Genomic DNA, 23,348 nt, shown 5'->3' on the forward strand with positions numbered 1-23,348 from the left:
TCAAACTTATCACCTGGGTCAGCTACCTGGTTTCTTGTATCTGCAGGCTAATTATTCTGATTTTGCTATAACATCCAACGCTGTATAAAAGGACCAATTTTAATTTTGGTTACTTATGTGACAGATTAGGAGAAAACCTGATGCATAGCTACAAAGGTCACAATGTTCCACTCAGAGCAAGTAATTTCTACTTCTCCAAAACAGCTTCACTCTTACCCAAAAAGAGATAATACAGTCTTGATGTGTAGCAATAACATTGCTGTCTGCCCAAATCAGTTCTCAGCACAAGGTAACTAAATTTCATCGTCATCAGCAACAGTATTAGAAACTACGCAGCAATGGCTGACTTAAATGGTCTCAGATGTGCACACACACAGAGTTCCTGCAAGGTATTTCTGAAAGCCAGGCAATGCCCAGCATTTGAGAGCTCTGAACAAACCATATAACAGTAGGAGTTCCACCATCATTAGTATCAATGTCCATTAGGGTGACAGCTCACTGTGAAAATGAGCATCCAAACTCCACGGCTCTCACCACTTAACCCCAAGCCTCCACGGTACGTTCCTTGATTATTTTTTCTTCTGGTTGCATTAAAGACCACGCTCAGCACACAGAAGAGATGTATCATGTGCGATAAGAGCTCAAACTCCCCATCTTCAGACCCAAGAGCCTTAATGAATGCATTGTCAAATCAGCAGTTTGGGGGCATTCAAGTCAGGGGGGGTTCCTGGTATTTTGATTGTAATTTCTGAATACATTTTTACCCCAAAGAGATTAAAAAAATAATAGTGAAATCATAAGAGCTTCATTTTCTGGCCTAAATCAGCACCTTGACCAAAGAGCTCAGAAGCAGCTCGGGCCACAAAGTGAGATTGCAGGAGATGGGTTGTGTGTGTGTGTGCCTGCATACGAAACACGTACACACAACAGATCCCCTGCACAAAACTACACTTGGCAGGCAGCTGCTCTGCTTCTTTCCCAAACTGTAGCCCCTCTGAGTGAAAACCAAGAAGACTTTTAGCCATCTTTGCAGGCACAGATATTTGTTGTCACAAGTTGACAGAGATGTGCAGAGACACTTTGTAAAACCCTGGTTTAAAAGTTTTGAAAGCTATAAGGAAGGATGTATGTGAGCTGCTGGCCCATCATCACCCTGGTAAAGTCCATATATAGCACTTCATAGAACCACAGAACTGTTTTGGTTGGAAAAAACCTTTAAGATCAAATCTAACTGCCAACCCAACACCACTATGCCTACTAAATCACTTCCTGAAGTGCCCTGTCTACATGCATTTTGAACACCTCCAGGGATGGTGACTCCACTACTTCCCTGGGCAGCCTGTTCCAATGCTTGACCGCTCTTTCAGTAAAGAAGCTTTTTCTAATGTCCAGTCTAAACCTTCCCAGTGCAACTTGAAGTCATTTCCTCTTGTCCTTCATAAGATTTCTGTATATAAGTTCCAGAAGAGAAACATAGAAGAGAAACAGAAAAAGAGAAAAAAGTATGTCTACAAAGTGAAATACAGCAGTCCTAGATAAATCCCCATCCAAGTCAACATTTACAGCCAAAACTATTGTAATATAATCATCAGCTTGGTTCATTCCCTGAATTAGTTTCTCTGACCACCACTGGGCACACACTGGACCATGTCAATAGTTGTTATGAATTCATGTGTGGGTCTTTCACACAATACTGCAGTGCACCAGATCTTGCTGATGCTAGGAAATGGAGCTAGTTGAGGAAAGATTTGGAGGTCACCTGGTCCTGATCCAAATACTCTCCTTTTGGCTCATCTTTGCAAATGGACATGAGGCACTTTTATATCCTGTCTCTCTGAGATCTCACAGGCCAGCCCTGAATGGATTCCACAGCATAACATCTAAAAGTTATGGTCAATTTTATAAGGGAACATCATTGCAGCATAAATATTGTGCCCAAGGCTCTGACCTCATGCCCCCAAACTCTATCCAATTATCTCACACACTAAGTGCCTTTTCTCACTTCTAAATCCTGCAGTCACTTTCTGAAGGCTAGTCTTTGGAGACAGCTCTGTAAAATGCAGCAAATGTGCAGCAGCACAATGTTCTTACAGAAAGCATAAACGAGTTCACTGCACAATTACCTTTTTTTCCCTGACAATGCCAACAGTCTACAGCAAATATCCACTATGAACAAAAGAACCAAAACACACAGGACATATAAAGGGACCTCTTGGCCAAGAAAACCATTCTGAAATTGTTGGTTTCTTTCATTTTCCATCTTGTACAGAAAGATGAGAGTTAATGGGGATGATGCTTGGAGTTTATCATGTCCATCATAGTGTTTAATACACTACAGAAGAATAAGATGACTCTTTCCTAGCTCTGGTGGGAAACACCAAGTAAAAGTTTAAAGAAGTTATGGTTACTGCTTAATGTTTTTCCCCCTATTACCAAATTCACCAGCCATACATGAGACGCAGAGAATAACCAAAAGCACATATTTTAGGTTTTCTGCCTTAAGACAGACACTACAAGTCTACATTCACCTCATCCTACCCAATCTATTTAAAATGTAAGCATCTAGTCTTACATCACCTGAGATTATCAGGTCTCATGGTTATAGAGAGGTGAAACCTGTCCCTGGCTATAGGGCCACAGATAGGCACGCTCAAACTGTGCCCTCTTTTGAAGACACAAGCAGTGATTTGAAATGAAAAACAAGCCATTATTAGTTTCAGCCTGGATCCCAAACACAAAGGCAAAAATGCATCTTAAAGATGAGATGCAGAGGGATAACTTATAAGAAAACCCTGGCAGGGCTCAGAGGGGAGGCTGGCACCATGGTGTTCAAGTTGGTGAAGAACGGTGCTCCAATGCACAAGCAGCAAAGCAGGATGCAGGAGGTCAGATTTAAGGATTTGCCTGTGGTTCTCGCCAGAGCATGGGACAATAATGGAAAACCAACCATCCCCATGACACAAACAGTCAGCCAATACACCCCCACGTTATGAAAATAGACTACCTGCCTCATTCACTATGAATTCACCTTCTGACACAAAGCAGAAACATATGTTAAATAAAAGAAACAAACACACTCATTTTGCTCTTTGCAGTGTGTTCTGTAATTAATCAGAATTCTATCGCCAGCTTCTAATGATCAAATCCCGTTTAATCCCTTTGGAGCCTCTTGGCTGTGTGATGTAAGCACCACAAATCAGAACCTAGAGGGCCTCATGAACATTCATCATGCATCCTTCCTGAAATTAATGGTACAGTCTAAGCACAGCCAGGCCCCATGAGGTGCTTAACATCCTATGCACAAGATGTAAATTCATAATCATCATCACAACACCATCAAAGAAATACTTCATCAAGGCTCATTTTGCACTTGCTAAACATGTATTTCCTTCACTTGTAACTAGAAAAGGGCTTGAACTATAAATCCCAGGATCAAAAACATCCTCTAAACTTTGAAGAGTTTAAATCTGAATTGGAGATCAACGCAGAACGTTATACAAGGTATCAGCTGAAGAGAGAATAACATGTTACAGGTCTTGAAATACCAGCAGCTTTTTCACAGTGCTCCAAACCTCCTTTGAATTCTAAAATGTAGTTTCTCTATCACTCTTGGATGTGCTGGAGATGATGATACTGTTATGAATCCAAACGCCTTCGCTGCTAAATCACAAAATGGTTGGGGTTGAAAGGGACCTTTGAAGATCACCTAGTCCAACCCCCCTCCTTGAGTACTATCACCTAGGGCAAATAACCCAGGAACACATCCTGGTGGGTTCTGAATGCCACAGAGACTCCACAACTTCTCTGGGCAACCTGTTGCCATGTTGTGCACCCTCAAAATGAAGAACTGCTTTTTTTATGTCTATGTAGAACTTTCCATATTCCAGTTTATGTCCACTGCCCCTTGTCCCAACTGAAGGTTCATAAATCTTAGTGAAGAGCCATGGTTCATTCAGCCAGTTGCTGAGCTCTCAATCTCATCTTCATCACATAATACTTCCCCTAAACATTTCTGGCTTCTTTGTTTCTAACTAAAGTTTGTAGATATTCTAGAAATGGAGCCACCTGCTGATGTGCAGGCCAATGAGTTTAAGGACAACAGCAGAATGGCTCCAAGCAAAGCAAGACTCAGTGGAAAAAGTAGCTTGAGTAGTCAAAAGCTCAAGGTATAGATGCCTCATATAGCACTAGGCTGCTTAGCATGAGAGAATACCAAAATTTCCCCCTCTTTGTGCTCTATATACTCCTCATTCTAGGGCCTCTTCAGTAAAACCTGTACAATACAAAGCAGGATGGTTTCCCGAGTTTGACAAAGTTTTCCCTGGGTACACCTTCTGGATTAACTCCAACACCTTAGGAAGGAGCCACACTTTTGCACCATGATCTAAATGCTGACACTTTCCCTTTATTTCTTTATCCATGCCCTGCCTCAACACACAAAATGAACCATTATTCAGGAAGAGTTTCATCATGCTCTCAAGCTTATTTGCCTATTGACAATCTTTTCTTCTTTTGTGATCAAAAAATCAATGAGAGCACACACACATAGAAACAAACCATTTGGGAATTTGAAGCAAAAGCTTTCCAGTGTCATGCAAAAGGGCTAGAGCTGACCCAGAATTTGGAATCTGGGTTAGAGCAAGTGACTTCACTTGTCATCAGGAAAATGCTTTATAGGATCATCACTTCAATCTCCACACTCTATCAGAGCTACCTCCACAGGCTCTGGGAGCATATGGTCCACTTCAAAAAGCACACCCCTTCCATGGTGACTGGGAACCCACATTATCACGCATAATGAGGGAAAAATCAAATGCAAGTCACAGCTGGCTTGGGATCATGCTGGCACTTGCATCTGCCACTAGCAGCTTCCCAGGTTTGCTATTTGTATGCTCCTCACAAGTAAAATCTGAGGTGCCCCTAGGTGCATCTGAAGGTATGTTCTGCTGAAGAACATACACAAAAAGTCCTCTCATATCTGCTCAGCTCTAATAAACACATTTTAACCTTCCACTTGATCAAAAAAGATTCACTCAAAAAAGTGCACAACAGCTTTGGCATACTCTGGATCAAGTCCCTTGTGCTGTTTATCCTTTCCAGCCCCTACAGGAACGCACACGAAGTCACCTTCTTATATAAAAACACAAAACTGTGCCTGACTTTGAAGGTGAACAGTAGGGTTTAAAGTCTCCACAGATGCCTCCAATGTTGGTATTTTACATACTGTATCACCACATCAACTACCTAGACCTAGTCTTACACTTGAGATGGCATTTCCGGTCCAAAACTCCTCTGAGGGAAGTTACAGAAGACTGGGGAAGAAAAATTACATGCAATTATCAGGAATGGCTACTTCAAATCTCTCTAAATAATTCTTAAAGAACAATTTATTTTTTTTAAGTCACTCAGCTGGCCATTAGTTAAGTTAACCATGTCAAAAAGGAGTAGTCCGCACCTACTGCTATGCTTTCAGGGTCAATCCTTCCTTTTTTCTATGGTGTCTGGGCTTTATATCTCTGTAGTTTCAGAGCACATGTCCCAGAAGGTGGTATGAGTGTGTAAAAACTCTGATTTTTACTGCTGGTTATTCAGGGTGTGGAGCTCTCCAGAGACATCAGTGAATTAATTGCACGCTTCAGGGGTACTTGCTTAAAAAATGACATTGCAGTCTTGTTGATGACAGCTCTCCAAGCGTACAAATAGGGCTGCAAGTCTTCTGCTCAACAGCAAACATTCCAAGCTGTTATGCATTTTGTTCTGTATTCACATGGTTTGCATCAACTAGTTGGATGATGTCAAATGGTGGCTAAGCAGAGCACGAGGGCCAGCACTTCTACTGCCTCCTCAACCACATTTATTATGTCTCATTGAGATGTGAATTGTAAATTAATTTACATCCACCCTTTACCACTTTAGTATCTTGGAAGGTGGATTTTGGTTTATGCAATGGACGGAAGTGGGTGGGGGGGGTTTTGCAACAATCAAAGAGAGATTTTATATTAAATTATTTCAAAGGTCCCTTTCAAAAACCCACCCCATTTCACCTGCTGCTAAAGAAATCTCAGGGAAAACCCTCCTCAGAATAGCCTGATGTCTGCAGCCTTTTCCTGAATTATTTCCTTGGAAATACAGTTTCAGTGTCTCAGCCTCATTGCAATTACTCTTTTTCTTCCCTATCTTTGTTCCTCTACCATAACTTGTACTAAATGTCAAGTCCAAAACCAATGGTTTAGTCACAGCAGCAGCCGCAGTTTCATCCTGATGACTGTGACCAGAATTGTGAGCAGCAGCAGGTCTCCAATGCTCATCTTAAGTCTTCTGAGCACCCTAAACAGACCTTGAGTCCCACTGAAACGTGATTGCCTTTCAGATGGTCTAAAGCCACAGCAGAAAATGGTTCTGCCAAGACTTTGGGCTGGATCAGTCAAGTATTGCAGCTCAGCAGTACTGCAAAATTCTTGCTCCATCAGTCTTTACCAAAGTTGGATGTCTTTGCTGTGCCAAGGGCTTGGGCTTTGTTCTATACAGACAAGAGCTCACACACTGCCCAATAACACCACAAGGTGGGGGGAATATCTCTCTCTCTCTCTCTCTCTACTTGGGTTTGGACAAGAATTCCTCAGTTTCTAATACAACCCCTTTTTTTTGGTCAATGCCATTGGTGTGGCACAAGCCTCATGGGGACATGCTGCATCCAGCAGAGAGGGATACAGTTTCATTGCTGAAGCTGCCCACTACAGAAAGAAATGGTTCCAGGATGGTGGTTGAGGAGAAATAGAAGGGAAAAAGGAGAGGAAGAAGAAAGCACTTTTACTCTTTTTCATGGCAAAAGAAGATGAGAATTGCCCTAAACCATGCACCTTTGTCCAACTCCACCTATTCAAAGGTACATCTGTCCAAGTTTAAGCAGATCCTCAGCTCCTTGAGCAGCCCTGCCCATAGATACCTTCTCAAATTTAGTTCTACCCCTCTGATCAATCACCCTTGCTTTTGCCTCCCTACTGTGCTCTTCTCTTGCATGGTCCAGCTGTGAAAGAATCAATTGGCAACAGTCCTGCTGTTCCCAAGTCTCAGAGGATTCTTTTCAAAGTATTGCAAAAACATGGAGCACAGAGCTAAAATATATCCCTTTTGTGACAGTGCACCATAAAGCAATGGCACTAGCACACTCAAGCTTAAACTCTGCCAATAGGCTGAGCTTGAGGAGCATTTCAATCTCTCTGCATAAATCTCTGCAAGCCTCACTGCCTAACACGGGACCAGACTCCAGAGAACTTCTGGCTAGTTCTGATCCTTCAAGCAGTAGAAAAGTGGATGTTGAAGGCTTCCAAAGCCCAAAAGCTGCCTCCTTGCTTATACTCAGTAACGACCAACGTGTTCAAATGATCTCCCTGATGGGTAATGAAAACCTGTGCTGGGGACTCATCACACCTACAGCTGTTGATGGTAGAGAATGGCTGATTGTTCAAGCTGTAGGATAAGGAGAAAGTCAGGCTGTGCTCCCTGATGTGAAATCCCAGATGCACGTCATACAGGCAGGATGAAACAAATTGGGTTTTGATATTCAAGCCTCTTCCAAAGAGGAGAGCAGGTATCAAGAGAAAAAACAAACAGATCTGACTACAGTGCTGTATACAAAAATGAACTAATATCAAGCTTGACTGAAAAAGTTGATTAAATTAGTTTAATTTAAAAGCCCAAACAAACCCTGAAGGAGGTTCTTTGTTTATTGCTTTTAACCAACACACGCAATACTGAATAAGCACCATGTGGGCATGAAATATTTATTCATTAAATCTTTCATAAAGCTCCCACACTATTGGTTTCACTCAGGATATATTTATAACTTGTCAAAGTCCACAAAAATCACTGCTTTTCTTTCCCCCACCTCCATCCCCCTCCAGACTGTTTATAAAGGGATTAGGCTTTCAGTTTTCATTGCACTAAGTCTGATCCTCAGCTCCACTGTTGCTTGTACACAAGGTACTGCTTCTCTAATCACACCACAATAGTTGTAATTACAGAATCACAGAATGGTAGGGGTTGGAAGGGACCATCTAGTCCAACCACTCTGCTATATAGCAGGGTCACCCAGAGCAGATTGGATGGGATCACTTCCAAGAAGGTTCTGAAGATCTCCAGAGAAGGAGACTCCACAGCCTGTCTGGGCAGCCTGGTCTACTGCTGTGGCACCAGAAAGAAAAGAAGTTTCTATTCAAGTTTCTGTGAAGTTTCATGTGTTCCAGCTTGTGTCTGTTGACCCTTGTCCTGTCACTTGGCACCACTGAAAAAAAGTCTAGCCCCATCTTCTTGACACCCACCCTTGGTAAGATCCCCTTTCAGTCTGTTCTTCTCCACACTCAACAACCCCAGGTATCCCAGCCCTTCCTCCTCAAAGAGACACTCCAGTCCCCTTAGCATCTTTGTAACCTCCACTGGACTCTCTGCAGTAGTTCCTTGTCTCCCTTCAACTGGGCAGCCCAAAACTAGACCTAGTTGAAATTGTTCAGCTTTCTCCGTACCACTCAAAATGGACTTTTTACATATGTTTTTTGCAAACCATATGACTGCTTACAGTGTTCCTGCTATGGAAATGGCAACATCATTCATTTACGGAGGAAGGCACCATGCACCGCTAGAACTAAATGGAAACAAAAGTCAGGACAGAGAGTCCTCCTCAAGCAAGGTAAAAACAGTCAGGAAGCGCATTCATTTCAGTATTGGTATGCCTGAATTATTTGTTGTCAAGCCTCACTCCACTGCTGAAAACCCTTCTTGAACTCTTCTTTGGCTGTCAGCCAGCCTACAGATTAAGCCCATGCTGCAAGGTGGGTTAGTTACACACTAGCATAAACAGTGCTGTATTATCCCCAGTGTTAGCTGTAAAACTATGTAATACTGTTTCACTACACAGCTCAGTCTAGTCCAGGAATGAGAGTAAGTTATACTTAAAGTACTTTCCACCTTTAAGTGTGCAAAAATCCATTATTTATATTAGGAACTGTAATGGGGCAAATTTAATTAGTGAAATTATCACCTCTAAGAAGTTGCACTCATACCTAATCTGGGTATAAGCCAAAATTTCCTTAAATAACCCTGAACAGTTAAAACCACAACAATACAAAACCAAGAAAACAAAAACAAACAAAAAAATGAAACAGCAGGGAAAAAAAGGCACATCAAAAAGGATGCTCAGCAGGCACTTTAGGTGCACTACAGGGTCCCATTGCAGTTTTGGTGGCCATAATCCTATGTTCATCTCTGCTACCCTGGGCCACAAGCTGTCTGGTCAGCTCTCTTCTTGTTTCCCTTGCTCCGTTTTTTTTGTGAGAATAAATGAATATAAACACAGCTTAAGCAGATGTCATTGTTCCTGGAAACTAGGTTTGCTGGGTATGTTTCTGATGAAAGGGCTTCAAACTGGAAAATTGGGGTTTGATTAAAGTGTGTTCTTTTCTTGCTTTGAGTAAACAGAGCTTATTTCTTGTGCAAGCTTTGGGCTTTTCTTTTTTCTTTTTCATTTTTGTTTTCAAATGAGAATCTAAACCATCTTGTACGGCTTGGGTTTTTCAAATGCCTGGTCCTCAGGAAGGCCTGGGGGTTCCACAGGCACTACAGTAACTCAGGGGTATGGAGCAGATGACATCTCAGGATGATGCCCAAGGAGAGACCACCCCCTCATGAGATAAAGTCTAAGCCAGGTAAAAGCGTAAGGAGGGACCAGCACCCACATATGAAACTCCTAAGACACTGCTGCAACTCAAGACAACATTTTGGGGCACTTAATCCCAGGAACAACTTTTCTGACATTTCAGGGGAGCAATAAAGGAAAACATTAACAAGAACAAAGCAGAGGCCTTGCATTTATAGCTTTTATGAAGGAAAACACCACCTTTTTAAGACAGTTCCACCAAAATTTCAATAGGGAAGCAATGATTAACCCCAGCTGATAAGACTTCATTCCAAGGGAAATCTTGGTACTGTGTAACCACTTATCTAAACCATTGAGTCGTTGCAGAGCCAAAACTGAGAGCCTCACGGTGGGTATAATCCCTAAAGACCACCACTGCAACTCCAGAAAAATAACAAAAGACTTAATGCTTACCAAAGCATTGATTTCCCCCTCAATATCTTCCATCACTCATGGAGGTCCCAGCTAAAGCCAGAGTAGTGCACACTTGGCAGTGCCCACTCACATAGCATCTCTTTGTCCAAGCTTCACAACAGAAACCCCAGGATAAATCATTTACTCCTAAATCCACCTTATGAACCTGCCAGCTTCTCTGCAACTGTGCCTCTAGACCTGAAAAATTACATTAAGAGGAAAATCAAAACAGAAAAGCTGACCTCAAGCCCGGCAGACCCGGAGATGCTCAAAACCCTCTGCATCTAATAAAGTCTACAACTCAAACCTTTTGCAAATCCTGTCCCATTGGCCAAGCTTTGCCGTATTTGCACAGTAGCTCAACAACTACTTACATTCCCAAAAGACACGTGGAAGCCTGTTACACTCAGTTTACCCCAAAAGGGCCTCGCTTGGCAATATTAAGTTTTTTGAAAGTAACTAAAGCCAGCACCACATGCAAAAGATTTGCAGTTTCACACAATAATGAAAAGACCATTTTCCCTATCAATACAACATTATCCAGATGCCACACAAGCAATGGGCTAACTCTTGAATTTTCACAACCCAGACTGAGTGATCCAAGTCATGCCAAGGAAGGAAAGGAAAAAAACCTGTGAGTGCTGCAATGAAAATATGTTCTTCTTAGGAGCAAGTCTGCATGGGGCTGGCAGGCTGATGCCAAACCATGGTATGCCTGAGTGATTTCCAGCTGCTGCAAGCTACCAAGAGACAGAGTCAACTGATATGCCTTCTACTAGGGACAAATCTCAGCTCAAACACCATGGGCTCTACAGCATAAGCTGACCTTCTTTTTACCTCCTCTCTGCCATCATTAGGAAAGCAAAGAGAAAACTGGCTATTTTTGTGTGCTCGTTAAGTATAATCTGCTAAATGCTCTATGTCAATGCATAAAGCTGATTACTATGTTAACAGAACAGTCAATTGACATTTATTTACTGACTAGTTATTTATGCTAACGTCACCCCTGCATAATTAATACCCTGCTAAAGTTGACTTGAAAAGCACACATGAAATACTGCACTAGGAGTCAATTGCAGTACTTAAAATAAAGAAATCCTGCAATCTATTTACATTAAGTTAGACTAAATTTGGGGTTGATGGCATAGGAGAATAAGGGTTGGGTAAAGAAGGAAAAATGAAAAACAACTATATAGTACTTTAGGAATAGCCACAGACTTCAACAGTACAACCTGCCAAAGAAGATTTTCGACTTTCATTTTACTTGGCTCAAGGGCCCAGTTCTTAGCTGATGTAAAATAGCATAAGCTCACTGAATGTCTACTGATTTTCTCCAGCCTCAAGCTGTTAGGAAGTAATATTTCAGGTGTGCCTTCAATGAAAGAGCTAAACCACAGCCAGATGTGCTCTGAATTATACCAGCAGAAAAGCAAACTCACCTCAGATAAGTTGGTGGAGGTAAGCCAACTCCCCACAATGATGAAAGGAGAAGTCCATTCTGCCCATCTGATCCTTCTACCTGCACTGTAATCACTGACCTGCAGGCATAGCTTAAGTTTTATTTCCTCTGGGATGAGATTACTAGGGGAAATTTGGTTTCAGTTAAAAAACCTTCATGATCTCGTTTTCTGAGAAAGCAGCTCTGGAGGTCCTTTCTATTTTCAGAAACATTTTCTCTGAAGAACCTTTGCACAAGTTTCACAGACACAAATGACCTCCAAGAATGATGCTGAAAGGCAACTGTATGAGTCACATCACCATAGTACCTGCAGCTGTGACCCTCAAAAAAGCCTCTGGCACACCTAGAAAGTCTTGAACGACACCAAATCCACACCACAAGCAGAAAGCGACTTCTCAAATTTTGCTCATCTCTTTGGTCTCCTTCTCCCTTTACTGGGCCCATTTCCACCCATGCACCCCATTGTTCTCAATCCACAACTTTTGCTGTAGTACAACCATAGCATCTGTTCTAACCAATACATCCAGCACTGATTTCACCTGAGCACTAGCAAAATGGGAAAAAAAGAGCTCAAAAGTAACTTCTCAATTATATTTCTTCATGTATCTGACATCATGCACACAAATCAGCTGTGCAACACAGTCAAGACTATTGACTACAAAGAAGCTGATGAGACCTTATGCCGTAAGTTTTGACATAACCAATCAAACCCACTTCTCTCCTCCCTTACATCAGTGATCTGAATAGGTTCAGACAGTAGTTGAAAAAAAAAAACAACCAAACACAGAAAATCAGTTGTTACTTGACATTAACCCAATTTGTGTGTCACAAACTATATCCTGTTTCATCCCTGCCCAGAATCAGACCCAGCACTTGGAATTTGAGTGAAATGTCCTTCTTTTGGCCTGGATGTAGGATAAAAGTTAATCTGACCTGAAACAAAAACCTGCTTCAAATAGTGACCCAATGATGATGTCCATCTTCGCAGAACTCCTGGGCAGGCAAAATGCTTTATGTCCCCCACTCTTAATAGCATATTTCACATGAAGAAGCTCAGAAATATTCAAGAGGAACGCACCTCACCCCAGGATCAGGCTTTTCATCTTTAGAACCCCTTATATTGGTGTAATAAAGAAGCAAAAGCTGCTTTCCTACATACAGTACCACTAATCATCTTGATTACCAAACCCAGGCAAAGAATCACAAAATGTTTGAGGTTTGAAAACCCCTCTATGATCATCAGGTCCAGTCATCAACCCAACAATATCCAAAAGACAATTTTTCACCATGAGAACAGTTAGACACTGGAATTATCTCCCAAAAGAAGTGGTAGATTCCCCTACACTGGACAGTTTTAAGTTTCAGCTAGACAGGGTGCTGGGCCATCTCATTTAAACTATACTATTGCCCAGAAAGGTTGGACCAGAAGATCCTCTGGGTCCCTTCCAACCTGGCGTTCTGTGATCACGCTCACTAAACCATGCCCCAAAGTGCCACGTCTTTTTGAACATCTCCAGGGAAAATGACTCTATTACTTCCCTGGGCAGCCTGTTCCAACTCTTGACCAAAAGATGGTGCTGAGAGGTTTTTCCCATCTGTACCAGTTCATTGTAAAGCCAGAATATAGACCTGGTTTTCTCCCCACTGTATTTTTTTTACACCTCCAGTCTCCTCCATCTCCTGGTTTACACAGCAAGCACAACTCAAACTGACTGCATGGCTCTGCACAAAATAATGTCCTATTTGAATTTCCATCTGTCAATAACATTAAAGCAGAACCACCGTGGCAATTACAAGTGTACACAATAATCTTGTCCTCCAGTGTCTTTAGCGCATCCCAGGATGCATTAAGATAGTGCCAGGAGAGATTCAGCTCTGTTGGCTCAGCTGTAAATTTGCAATCTGTACAAAAACACCCAAGTGTCAATCAAAAGACGCTCCTGCTCTCTGCGTGGTTCACAATGCATAATTTAGCTACTACGCTTGTCAGGTTCTCCATGCTGCTCTTCCACTCGATAGTAAATGTGTTCATGAACCCAACTGTCATCAACAAAGGAAAACAGCACATGGAAATAACAGGCTAAAGGAGGCAAAAGGCCTTTTTTCCTTTCACACTTAAAAGGAATTGGTAGTAATGGAAAGTTTAGTTAGACTTCAGTTTTTAATGCTCAGTGGGTAAAACATCCCAAGGGATGGAGGATGTTGAGAACAACCACATTAGCTCTGTGATGAGTAGGTCAACATCGCCCTCATAGGAGGGAATAAAGGGCATAAGGGGCTAAGACATAGGATCACTTTTTATAAGGGCATGTGGTGACAGGACAAAGGGAAATGGTTTTCAACTAGAGCAGGATAGATTTAGATCGGACATTAAGGTGAGGGCGGTGAAACACTGGAACAGGTTCCCCAGAGAAGTCATGGATGCCTCATCCCTCAAAGTGTTTAAGACCAGGTGAGCACCCTGGTCTAGAAGATGACATTCCTGCTCACGGCAGGGGGCATGGAACTAAATGATTGTTAAGGTTCCTGCCAATTCAAGCCATTTATGATTCTATGATAAAGGCCGTTCCTGTTTCCATGAAGGCCAAAAGAGTGGGAAATTTAATTAACTGATTGTCAATATTACACCTCACCATCATAATGCAAAAACCAAATCCTGCTACACCACCACAGCATTCCGCAGTCATGGCCTTCCTCATATGCATTACAATTGCTAAGGGGCCTTGTCAGAAGGGATGAAAATTTCACACTCAGCTACATCAGGCAGCATCTACCTACACCACAGTTAATAAGCAATAAAACAAGAATCTTTGTCCCAGGACGTGACTTTAGAGCTGATCAGTGCCAAAGCTACAGACCATAAGGACAGCTTCACACTTGCCTCAGCTAGTTCATGAATAAACATCCAATTCATTCAAATGAGTTCTATATTAACTAATTTAAATAATTTTCATTTTGCTTTGAATGGTAAACAGATCTATTCTGCCAGGATAGTTGAGTTTGCAATTCAAATTACACACCGATTTGTAATGAGAAAAATATAATTAATGGCAAAGCTTGAAGTAACTACAATTTTACTCCTTTGATCTCGTGCAGGGAAGGAGGGAGCAGAGGGTGAAGCTCAGAGGCACACACACTCACACTATCCTTTCATAAGCCAGTACAGTTCATTGAAACTCACGTATTTGGCTTGAGCTGTCCCATTCCAGTGCACTGCACCACAATGTCGTGAGAGAACATAGTATGACATTATACTCACAGGCACGATGATGCAATACTAACGTCACCCAATAAATCATCATGTCATAGGCTGTAAATTAAATGGCTTCCTGCTGTTGCGATCATAAACAACAATTATTTGGCAGCTGCCCCTTAAAGGCTCTGTGTGTGCGGAGCATTAAATCAAGCTCTATTGATTTGCTAAACTGAACTGGGCCATTTTTCTCACATCTCATTCCTAATGAAGTTCTTCATCCTATCACTTTGTACCATTCTTCTCTGGCATCACATTTATAAGATGTGTCCTGATCAGTTTGATCTGATTCATAACGGAAGCAGAGCATTGCCCCAGTGCTGGTGCTTTGCCCATTAAACAAGTCCTTCTTAGCTGATCTGCTTTTTAACTTAAGTCTTCAGCTGCTAATTAAGATCAAACAGTAATGACAGGTAACTGGCCTTGGCCCTGCTGTTTGCATGGTCTTGCCAACAGATACCCTCATTATAAACAAAACGGGCAGTGTCAGATACATGCAATTTGAAGCTGGCTTTCATTTCTTCCAAAGGTTTGGCAATAAGAGGGTGGTAAAAAAAAAAAAAAAAAATCTCCACAGAGCTCACAGAGAGCATCCCTTCAGAATCATAGAATGCTTGGGGTTGGAAGAAACCTTTAAAGGTCATCCAGTTCAGCTCCCCACAGACACTGAGCAGGAAAATCTCCAACTAGATTAGGTTGCTCAGAGCCTCATCCAACCTGACCTGAAATGTTTCACAGGATGGGCACATGTCTGGGCAACCTGGGCCAGTGTTTCACCACCCTCAGTGTGAAAGATCTCTTCTCCAGATCTAGTCTGAATCTGCCCTCTTTTAGTTTAAACCCATCACCCCCTTGTCCTGTCATACCAGGCCCTTCTAAAAAAAAAAAAAAAAAAAAAAACGAAAAACCACCCAAGATTAATTGTGCCCATCTTTCTTACAGGCCCTCTTTAAGCACAGAAACATCACTGTAAGGTCTCCATGGAGCCTTCTCTTCTCCAGGCTGAACAACCACAACTTTCTCTAATACCAAGGTAAAGTCTGATCCTGCAGGTTCTACCAGCTAAAACTCTGCAATGCAACGAAGTTTGGCTTATTAAGATATATTCACTGATCAGCAATTAATCATAGGGCAAACTCCAGACATCTGCATATATTAAGTTTAGTACTCGAGCTGTTTTTGAAAGCTGGTCATAGAATGGTTTGAGTTGGAAGGGACTTTAAAGATCACCAAGTTCCAGCTTTACTGTCCATGGGCAGGAATACCTTCCACTAGATCAAGTTGATCAAATATCCTGCCATGGTCTTGAACACAACTTCTCTGGGCAACCTGTTCAGAGCTCAATTCTCCCTATGGAAGACAATGGGCACTCCTGAAAACTCACCTTCTACCCTGCGGTGTCCCAATGGGAGCTACAGTCTTTTGAAAACCCAGGTTTAACACCCAGCTGAACCCCAAGGACAAACAACCAGAGGACCTCTGATTTATGAGCATACTTAGGACTTCTCTCTTCTCCAAGTGAGAGAAGTCCTGAAGAATCAAATCCTCCTGGGCATTTTAGATGTCTCATTCCAAAATACAACTCAAGCTTTTAAATGTTTAAATCTCTTTTGAAATTGTAACCTCTGAAATTAAATTTATTTTTTCTGAAAACTATACTAAGACCTATTAAATAGAGCTTATCTGCTGAGAATCAAAGTGGGAAAACAAAACAAAAACACAGGGCAGCTGCCCAGATTTAACGCCCTGCTCTATAGTTATGTCATCCAGCCAGAAAAGAAAGGAGGCATGACACACTGCACACTGCAGTCACTCAAGCAAGACAGTTCCCACCAAGTATCCACAACCCAAAGAGCAGATTCCAACATTTCCATGAAAGGCATTTGCCTCTGGTTACCAGACAATCATTATTTTCTGTTACAGTGGCTGACAAGACCTCTTACCCCTTGACCCTCGCATATTGAGATTTAGTTTACAGCACTGTGCACCATTCTGGTAACACTGATTATAATCCACGTAATAAAAGGTAGTTTAAGGGATCAAAAAAATGAAATATTTAACCCCTCTCACATCAGCTTGATTTAGCAGAGCTAAGCGTACAAATTCCTCACACATTTGTCTTCAAATCTTGTTTGTTTGTTTTTTTTTTCCCAAGCAATCAATCCTCTTAATTCAAAATACACAAACCAGAACAAAAAGATAAGTTTCTTAGAGTTTGGCATCCAGAAGGCAAAGATGTCAGCTCTGATTCAAAGACCACATCTACAGATCACTTCAGTCAGGAATCAGGTATCACCTACCACAAGAGAAAGTCACACATGACACAGCTGGCACATATTCTTGTTTTCAATAGCCACATGTAACAAAGTAAAAGAATAATTTGGGCAGCAGGAAACTTAAATAAGACTTTCCTTAAATAAGTGAAAAAGATGGAGTCTAAACATTCATCCCTTCTTCTCTTCATCCAGAATAAATGGGATAATGGCAGGAATATATGTGAGTAAGAGTGACAAGTACATCTCTGCTTGGAGCTACATAGTGGTAAGGATACACAGCTGTTGTCTTCATGTACACAGCCAAAAAAATCCTACTTTTCTTACATCCTGAAGATCAAATTGTGATTTTAATGAACTGTTCCACACAGTAACTCACAGCGCTTGCCTTCAGCTTTTATGCACCTAAGAGCTGTTAATCAGGACATGCCCTACCCAATGATGATCCAATTTTGCTATCTTCGATCATGTGTCTCCACTACTGGAATTCAGAAGTGAAAAGCATTAGAAGGCTTTAAACTTTCAGAGCAAAACACTTCAGTGCACAGCCAGATTCTGATTTTGGTTACATCCAAACTGAAATTGATTATTTCAGTTCATTCTTGCTCTGATTTTCATCTTTCCCTCCTACAAGAATGGGACAATTTTCTCCTCTAACTGAAAATCACAGCTTTACAATTTAGCAGTAAGTTTCCTTGTTAAGAGACCTTCCTGCTGTTACCATTTAGAGCAAAAAGGTCTTGGCTAGAGGCTGACTGGCAAACTGAATCACCCATTGACCCATGAGTACCTGACCTTGACTGCATAAGCCAACACCAGTTGAGAATCTGGAGTACACATTCCAGATTGAGTGCAAGTCTGGAGTTTAACCACCAGCCCAATGGTAGAGCATGACCCTAACAAAACACACAGAACTCACCATCTGGAGGCATGAGGACCTTGTTATTCTGTGTACACCAGCCAACTGGGTGAAGATCTGCTGTCATCACATCACACCAGAAATCTGCCCTGCGGTCATCTCCATAGCCACAGTAACGGAGCAGTAAGAGCTGTCCACACGTTGTAATGATCGTAGCCACCCAGTATGTGTCTGGATTGTTCTTGTTGGCCACTTCTAATTTCATCCCTGGCTGGAAGCTGCTTTGAAGGCTGATTTCAACCTTACAGAATCAGAAAAGCACACTGTTACCATTTCTTCTTTGTAGGAGACCCCCCTTCCCAGATAAGCAGGATGATGCTGCCCTTAAGAAGCAGCTGTGGGTTGGGACATGAGCTGAGTGGGCTCCTTAATCAAATCACCTTCTTCACAAGCTGCCTGGGCTTCACTGGCATATACCCCATTACACAAGGTCCTGAATGCTCTAGAGGCCCTCCAGCAGCAGCAACATTAGCTGCACCATTTCTAAGAGACAACTGGTATCCATCTTAGCATTACAAATCTCACTAATGCCTGGGAAAAGGTAGCACAGCTCAAGTGAAGTTGAATTTCCCACTGCAGAGTTGCATCAGGCAAATCACAGGACACGTGAAAGGTAGAAAAGCAGGTTCTAAGGACTTCTAGATGTTAAATCCATTTACAACAATAAGTCATACAACAGTGCAGCACCTCTTGAGGCTTGACAAGCATCAAAGGCTGAATGCTGCACCAGGCTGACCAAGGAGAACATTTCTCCTAAATCTACAGACAGCAGCTCATGCTTCAACCAATTCACTCTCTCAGCACCAGTTCACTTGGAGCTGGTCTGAATCAGAAACCTGCAGCAAGATGCTCTCTCCAAAAAAACTTGATAATAAACACTGTCCTTCAATTCACCAGTGTAGAGATTTATAGTCCTTAACCCTGCAACACCTCACTGCTGTTAACATGGAAACAAAACAGGGCAGGAAGGATTGCATTTTTAATTTTTTTTTTCAGATGTAGATGGAAAAGAGGTTTTTTCATCACTGCAGCACCTTTCTCCTCCAAAATAAGCCAAGAAATCACCTGGTAACAAAGGTGGTTTAATGCCATGACAGCAGTGATCCAAACAAAGTCTTCTATTACAGTAGCAAGAGGTTCTTCAGGAAGATTTCTCACTGCAGCACAACTACACTGTTCCCAAAGGGCATCTCTACCAGTAAACAAACTCAGTGAAAGACAACCCAGAGCATCACAGCCAACACACTTTGCTTCTGCTAAAGATATCCACATCCTCCAAAGCACGTAGACTATCCAAGTGAAGCTGGGAGAAGAGCCAACACAACAGATGAGCAGCTGTAACAGAACAAGCTGCCACCTACATCTGATGGGTCAGGTAGGAGCATAAGCAGCACTGTCCTCATGGGGCATGTAGCTGAGGACAGAGAACCACTATGACTTGTTGTGGCTTGACATAGATGAAGGCATCACAACACTGTCCCACTAAACCCCAGCATCTGACAGCAGTCTTGTGGCTGAAAGACAAAATATGTCCTGGAAAAATCCACCCATGTGGCCACACATGCATGCTGTTGTCTATGATGAAGAACTCATACACCAGCTTCATTGCTATCCCATGTCTTCATGTGACATCAAATACATGGAGTTGAATAGAAGAGGTTAAGCAGCTGACGGTAGATGGAGAAGCTGGTCCCAAACAACAATATCCATGATTGTGATGGGCTTTGTTTGGATATTGTCCCTTCTTCAAAATATGCTCAGATCTTCATCAGTCAATGTTTCAGGTATTTTAAATGCTACTTGCACTTAAAGAACCACAGCCACAGACCATCTTGTCACAACTATGGCTGTCTATAAGAGCCACATTCACCTAGGAAGAGTATTACCTACCCAAGTACTTCATTCTCATGCTCCTGAGACAATATCTCCATGCAGAAGGTTGAGAAGTGGTTTCATGTTTGGCTCTACTGCTGAGTGTCCCTGCTAGTCAGTAAATTATGCATTAAGAAGACAACTTGGGAGAAATAAGGTACGCTTGTGAGATGAAATTCTACAGGTTGGGATGGACAGCAAAGAAGAGAGGGAAAAAGAAAAAAGATGGAGGAAAAAAAGAAAAGAAAAACAGAGCGCACTGTAAGCAAAAGGAGAAAATTAAAGTCCTCAAAAATAGGAAACTTGAGCCCAATGCAGAGGACATGGCAGTGGCATAGACAGTGCTCTGAGCTGTGGCTGCAGATAATGCAAACACACCCAGGTTCACCTAACACCAGATGGGAGGCCATTCCTAGATAGGTTGCTGCATGCAGAGAGGGACAACTTCTCTCCAGAATGGTCAGACCCCACTTCAGTTCTCCAGGGACATCCCCCTCCCCACCCCCCCCCCAGAAAAAAAAAAAAAGAAAAACCACAGAAGGAAGAACACATGAAATGCTCTCAAGGCTCAGATGAAGGACATACATGTTTGAAGGAGGTGTGCGGGGCAGCACTCGCTCCTGTTTCCTCCAGGAACTCATCCCAGTTGAAGTCTGTGTTCTCAATACTGGAGCCCTCATCTGTTCAAAGGGAAAACAAAATTTAAAAAAGAAACAAGAAAAGCAGCCTAAAACACAGCCAAAAAAAAAGCAAAAGTTGTGTCAAAGAGTTTAGGGTGAGAAAAGCAACCAGTATAAACATCAACACAAGGGAAACCAACACTTTGAGATCAGAAGTTACTCTGTCTTTGTGGCAGTGGGGGAATAAGACACCACATTGCAACTGGCACTTATGCTCTTTTATTTTGTATTTGATGATTCTCTTGCTGTTAAGGGGGTGGCTACCTATCTGCTACCACAAGGGTGCAGTGGCCTTGCTCATGCCCCAAAAGCAGGTCACCCAGAGCTGTTAGAGCAGTGTCCAAGAGGCAACACTAGAAGTCCCTTGGGGAGTCCCTTTTCCAGTTCTGCCACCCTTTCTCTCCTTCATCAGCATTCCCTCCACCCAGAATCTCAGCCAAATCCTCCCTCTTCCCCAGAAATTATAACAGCTTTCCCCTAAATCCCCCAGCATCCCTCACCAGAACATCACTAACATCTTACACCCTACTTCTGTCTTTACCCCATTTCAGATTTCACAGAACCTCAGAACATTGGGGTGGAAAGGACTTGTAAAGGTCATCTAGTCTAACCCCCCTACAGTGAGCAGGAACTAGATCAGGTTGCTCAGAGCACCATCCAACCTGACCTGGAATGTTTCCAGGGATGGGGTTTCTATCACCTCTCTGGGCAAACTGTACCACCCTCAGTGGAAAAAATTTCTTCCTTGGATCTGCTCTGAATCTCCCAACTTTTAGTTTCAAACCATCACCCCTTGAGATGGTTTTAAGGCCCTGATAAAAACACTGGCCTTATCTTTCTTATAGGTCTCTTAAGCACTGAAAGGTCACAAGAAGGTCTCTTGGAACACTCCCTTTTCCAGGCTGAACAAGCCCAACTCTCTCAGCCTTTCACAGATTTGGGGCTCTGCATCACACCAATCACACCATTGCCCTAGAAAATCATTCCCTACGGTGAAGGACTTGACATTACTACTCTTTATTTTCTTTTATAACCCCAATGAGCAGAGCAGAGCCAAGGCCTCAAACCATCACTGAAACACACAGAGCAATAATTAAAAATAAATCTTCTTTCACTTACAGAAAGATCAGCCAAATCTGATTGTTTTCATTTTGTTCCCAAGCAATCTTGCAAACCCAGTTTCATCCCCAGAGCAAAAATATTTACAGTCTAGCAATAAGCTCCTTGCAATAAGCATCTCTCAGACAAACTCTGCAAGACCTTTACCTGCCCAAACATTCATCAGCATGGTCATGATGTAATTAAAGTGACTCATGACAAACTGAATTAAGCAACCTCCCCAGACAGTTTTATGAAGAAAACCGCAGGGTTAATTTATTGCAATTATTGCTACAGGTCTCCAGTTTTCAGGACCAGAAAATTATGTTGTGCAATGGGAATCTCTCATTATTAAAAGAGGAAGATAGAGAATTTATTTGCTGCCTATGGAGCCAGACTTACCCAGGTAAGGGGAAAAAGTGGAGCAGAAGAGGGTTTTTGAGACAGAGCTAGTAGAGGATAAAGATTTGTCTAGGAACTCAAAGCGAAGCACTGAGATGTCAATACTGTTAAACACTCTGCACATTGCTGATTCAAGTCTAAGGTCTAATTCCTTGCCCTATACCCAAACTGTTTGAATATGAAGATGTAAATTGACATTTACTCCCATGATACCAGATGACTTTTCAACTCAGCAAGAAATAACCCAACCTTATGATTACAACCTCAAAACAGACAAATTCCACACCGAGTAAGGGATGGGGTTTTTGTTTCATTTCTTGTAATTACTGAAAGAAACCCTCCAGACAGAGAAGCTGCCTCTACCTGAGATATGTGACCCAAAATGAGGAATTTGTTCATTCTTAACTGTGAGATAAGCCACAGCGTACCCAGAAGATAGGAGCTTGGTACAGCAATTGCTAAGAGTTTCCCTCATCTATATAATGCAGAAAAGCAGTTAGATGATCAGAGAAATTTTTCAGTTTTAATGTCTGCAACCCTTTGGAATTAATGTTTTAAAGAAGAGCCAGGTCCAGATATTTCAAAGGCTACGCTTCTAAAATAAAAATTCAAAGGCTGAGACTCTACAATAAAATATGTTAGTCCATGAGTAGGTGGGTGGACCCAGTTATCCATCTCAGGCTTAAAATTACTCCCATATTTAAGAAACTTTTCATAGAATCATAGAATCAAGAAGGCTGGAAGAGACCTCAAAGATCATCGAGTCCAACCTGTCACCCTACACCTCATGCCTATCTAAACCATGGCACCAAGTGCCACGTCCAATCCCCTCTTGAACACCTCCAGGGATGGTGACTCCACCACCTCCCTGGGCAGCCCATTCCAATGGCCAACCACTCTCTCTGTGAAGAACTTTCTCCTCACCTCCAGCCTAAACCTCCCCTGGTGCAGCTTGAGACTGTGTCCTCTTGTTCTGGTGCTGGTTGCCTGGCAGAAGAGACCAACCCCCTCCTGGCTACAACCTCCCTTCAGGTAGTTGTAGACAGCAATGAGGTCACCCCTGAGCCTCCTCTTCTCCATGCTAAACAGTCCCAGCTCCCTCAGCCTCTCCTCATAGGGCTTGTGCTCAAGGCCTCTCCCCAGCCTCGTTGCCCTTCTCTGGACATGCTCCAGCAATTCAACATCTTTCCTAAACTGAGGGGCCCAGAACTGGACACAGGACTCAAGGTGTGGCCTAACCAGTGCTGTGTACAGGGGTACAATGACCTCCCTGCTCCTGCTGGCCAC

At 42.4% G+C, this 23,348-nt stretch overlaps 1 protein-coding gene across 1 annotated transcript in view; it reads right to left on the bottom strand.

Annotated features, from left to right (window-relative positions):
• Nucleotides 1–23,348, bottom strand: part of SFMBT2 (Scm like with four mbt domains 2) — a 109,371-nt gene that overhangs the window by 80,258 nt on the left and 5,765 nt on the right. Inside the window, exons 2-3 of the mRNA XM_054399632.1 lie at nucleotides 20,467–20,561; nucleotides 18,010–18,250 (exon numbers count right to left, since the gene is read on the bottom strand). Coding sequence (XP_054255607.1) covers nucleotides 18,010–18,250; nucleotides 20,467–20,561 — 336 coding nt within the window. The remainder of the gene's footprint in view (nucleotides 1–18,009; nucleotides 18,251–20,466; nucleotides 20,562–23,348) is intronic.

Source organism: Indicator indicator, chromosome 3, assembly GCF_027791375.1.
Source record: "Indicator indicator isolate 239-I01 chromosome 3, UM_Iind_1.1, whole genome shotgun sequence".
NCBI classification, from domain to species: domain Eukaryota; kingdom Metazoa; phylum Chordata; class Aves; order Piciformes; family Indicatoridae; genus Indicator; species Indicator indicator.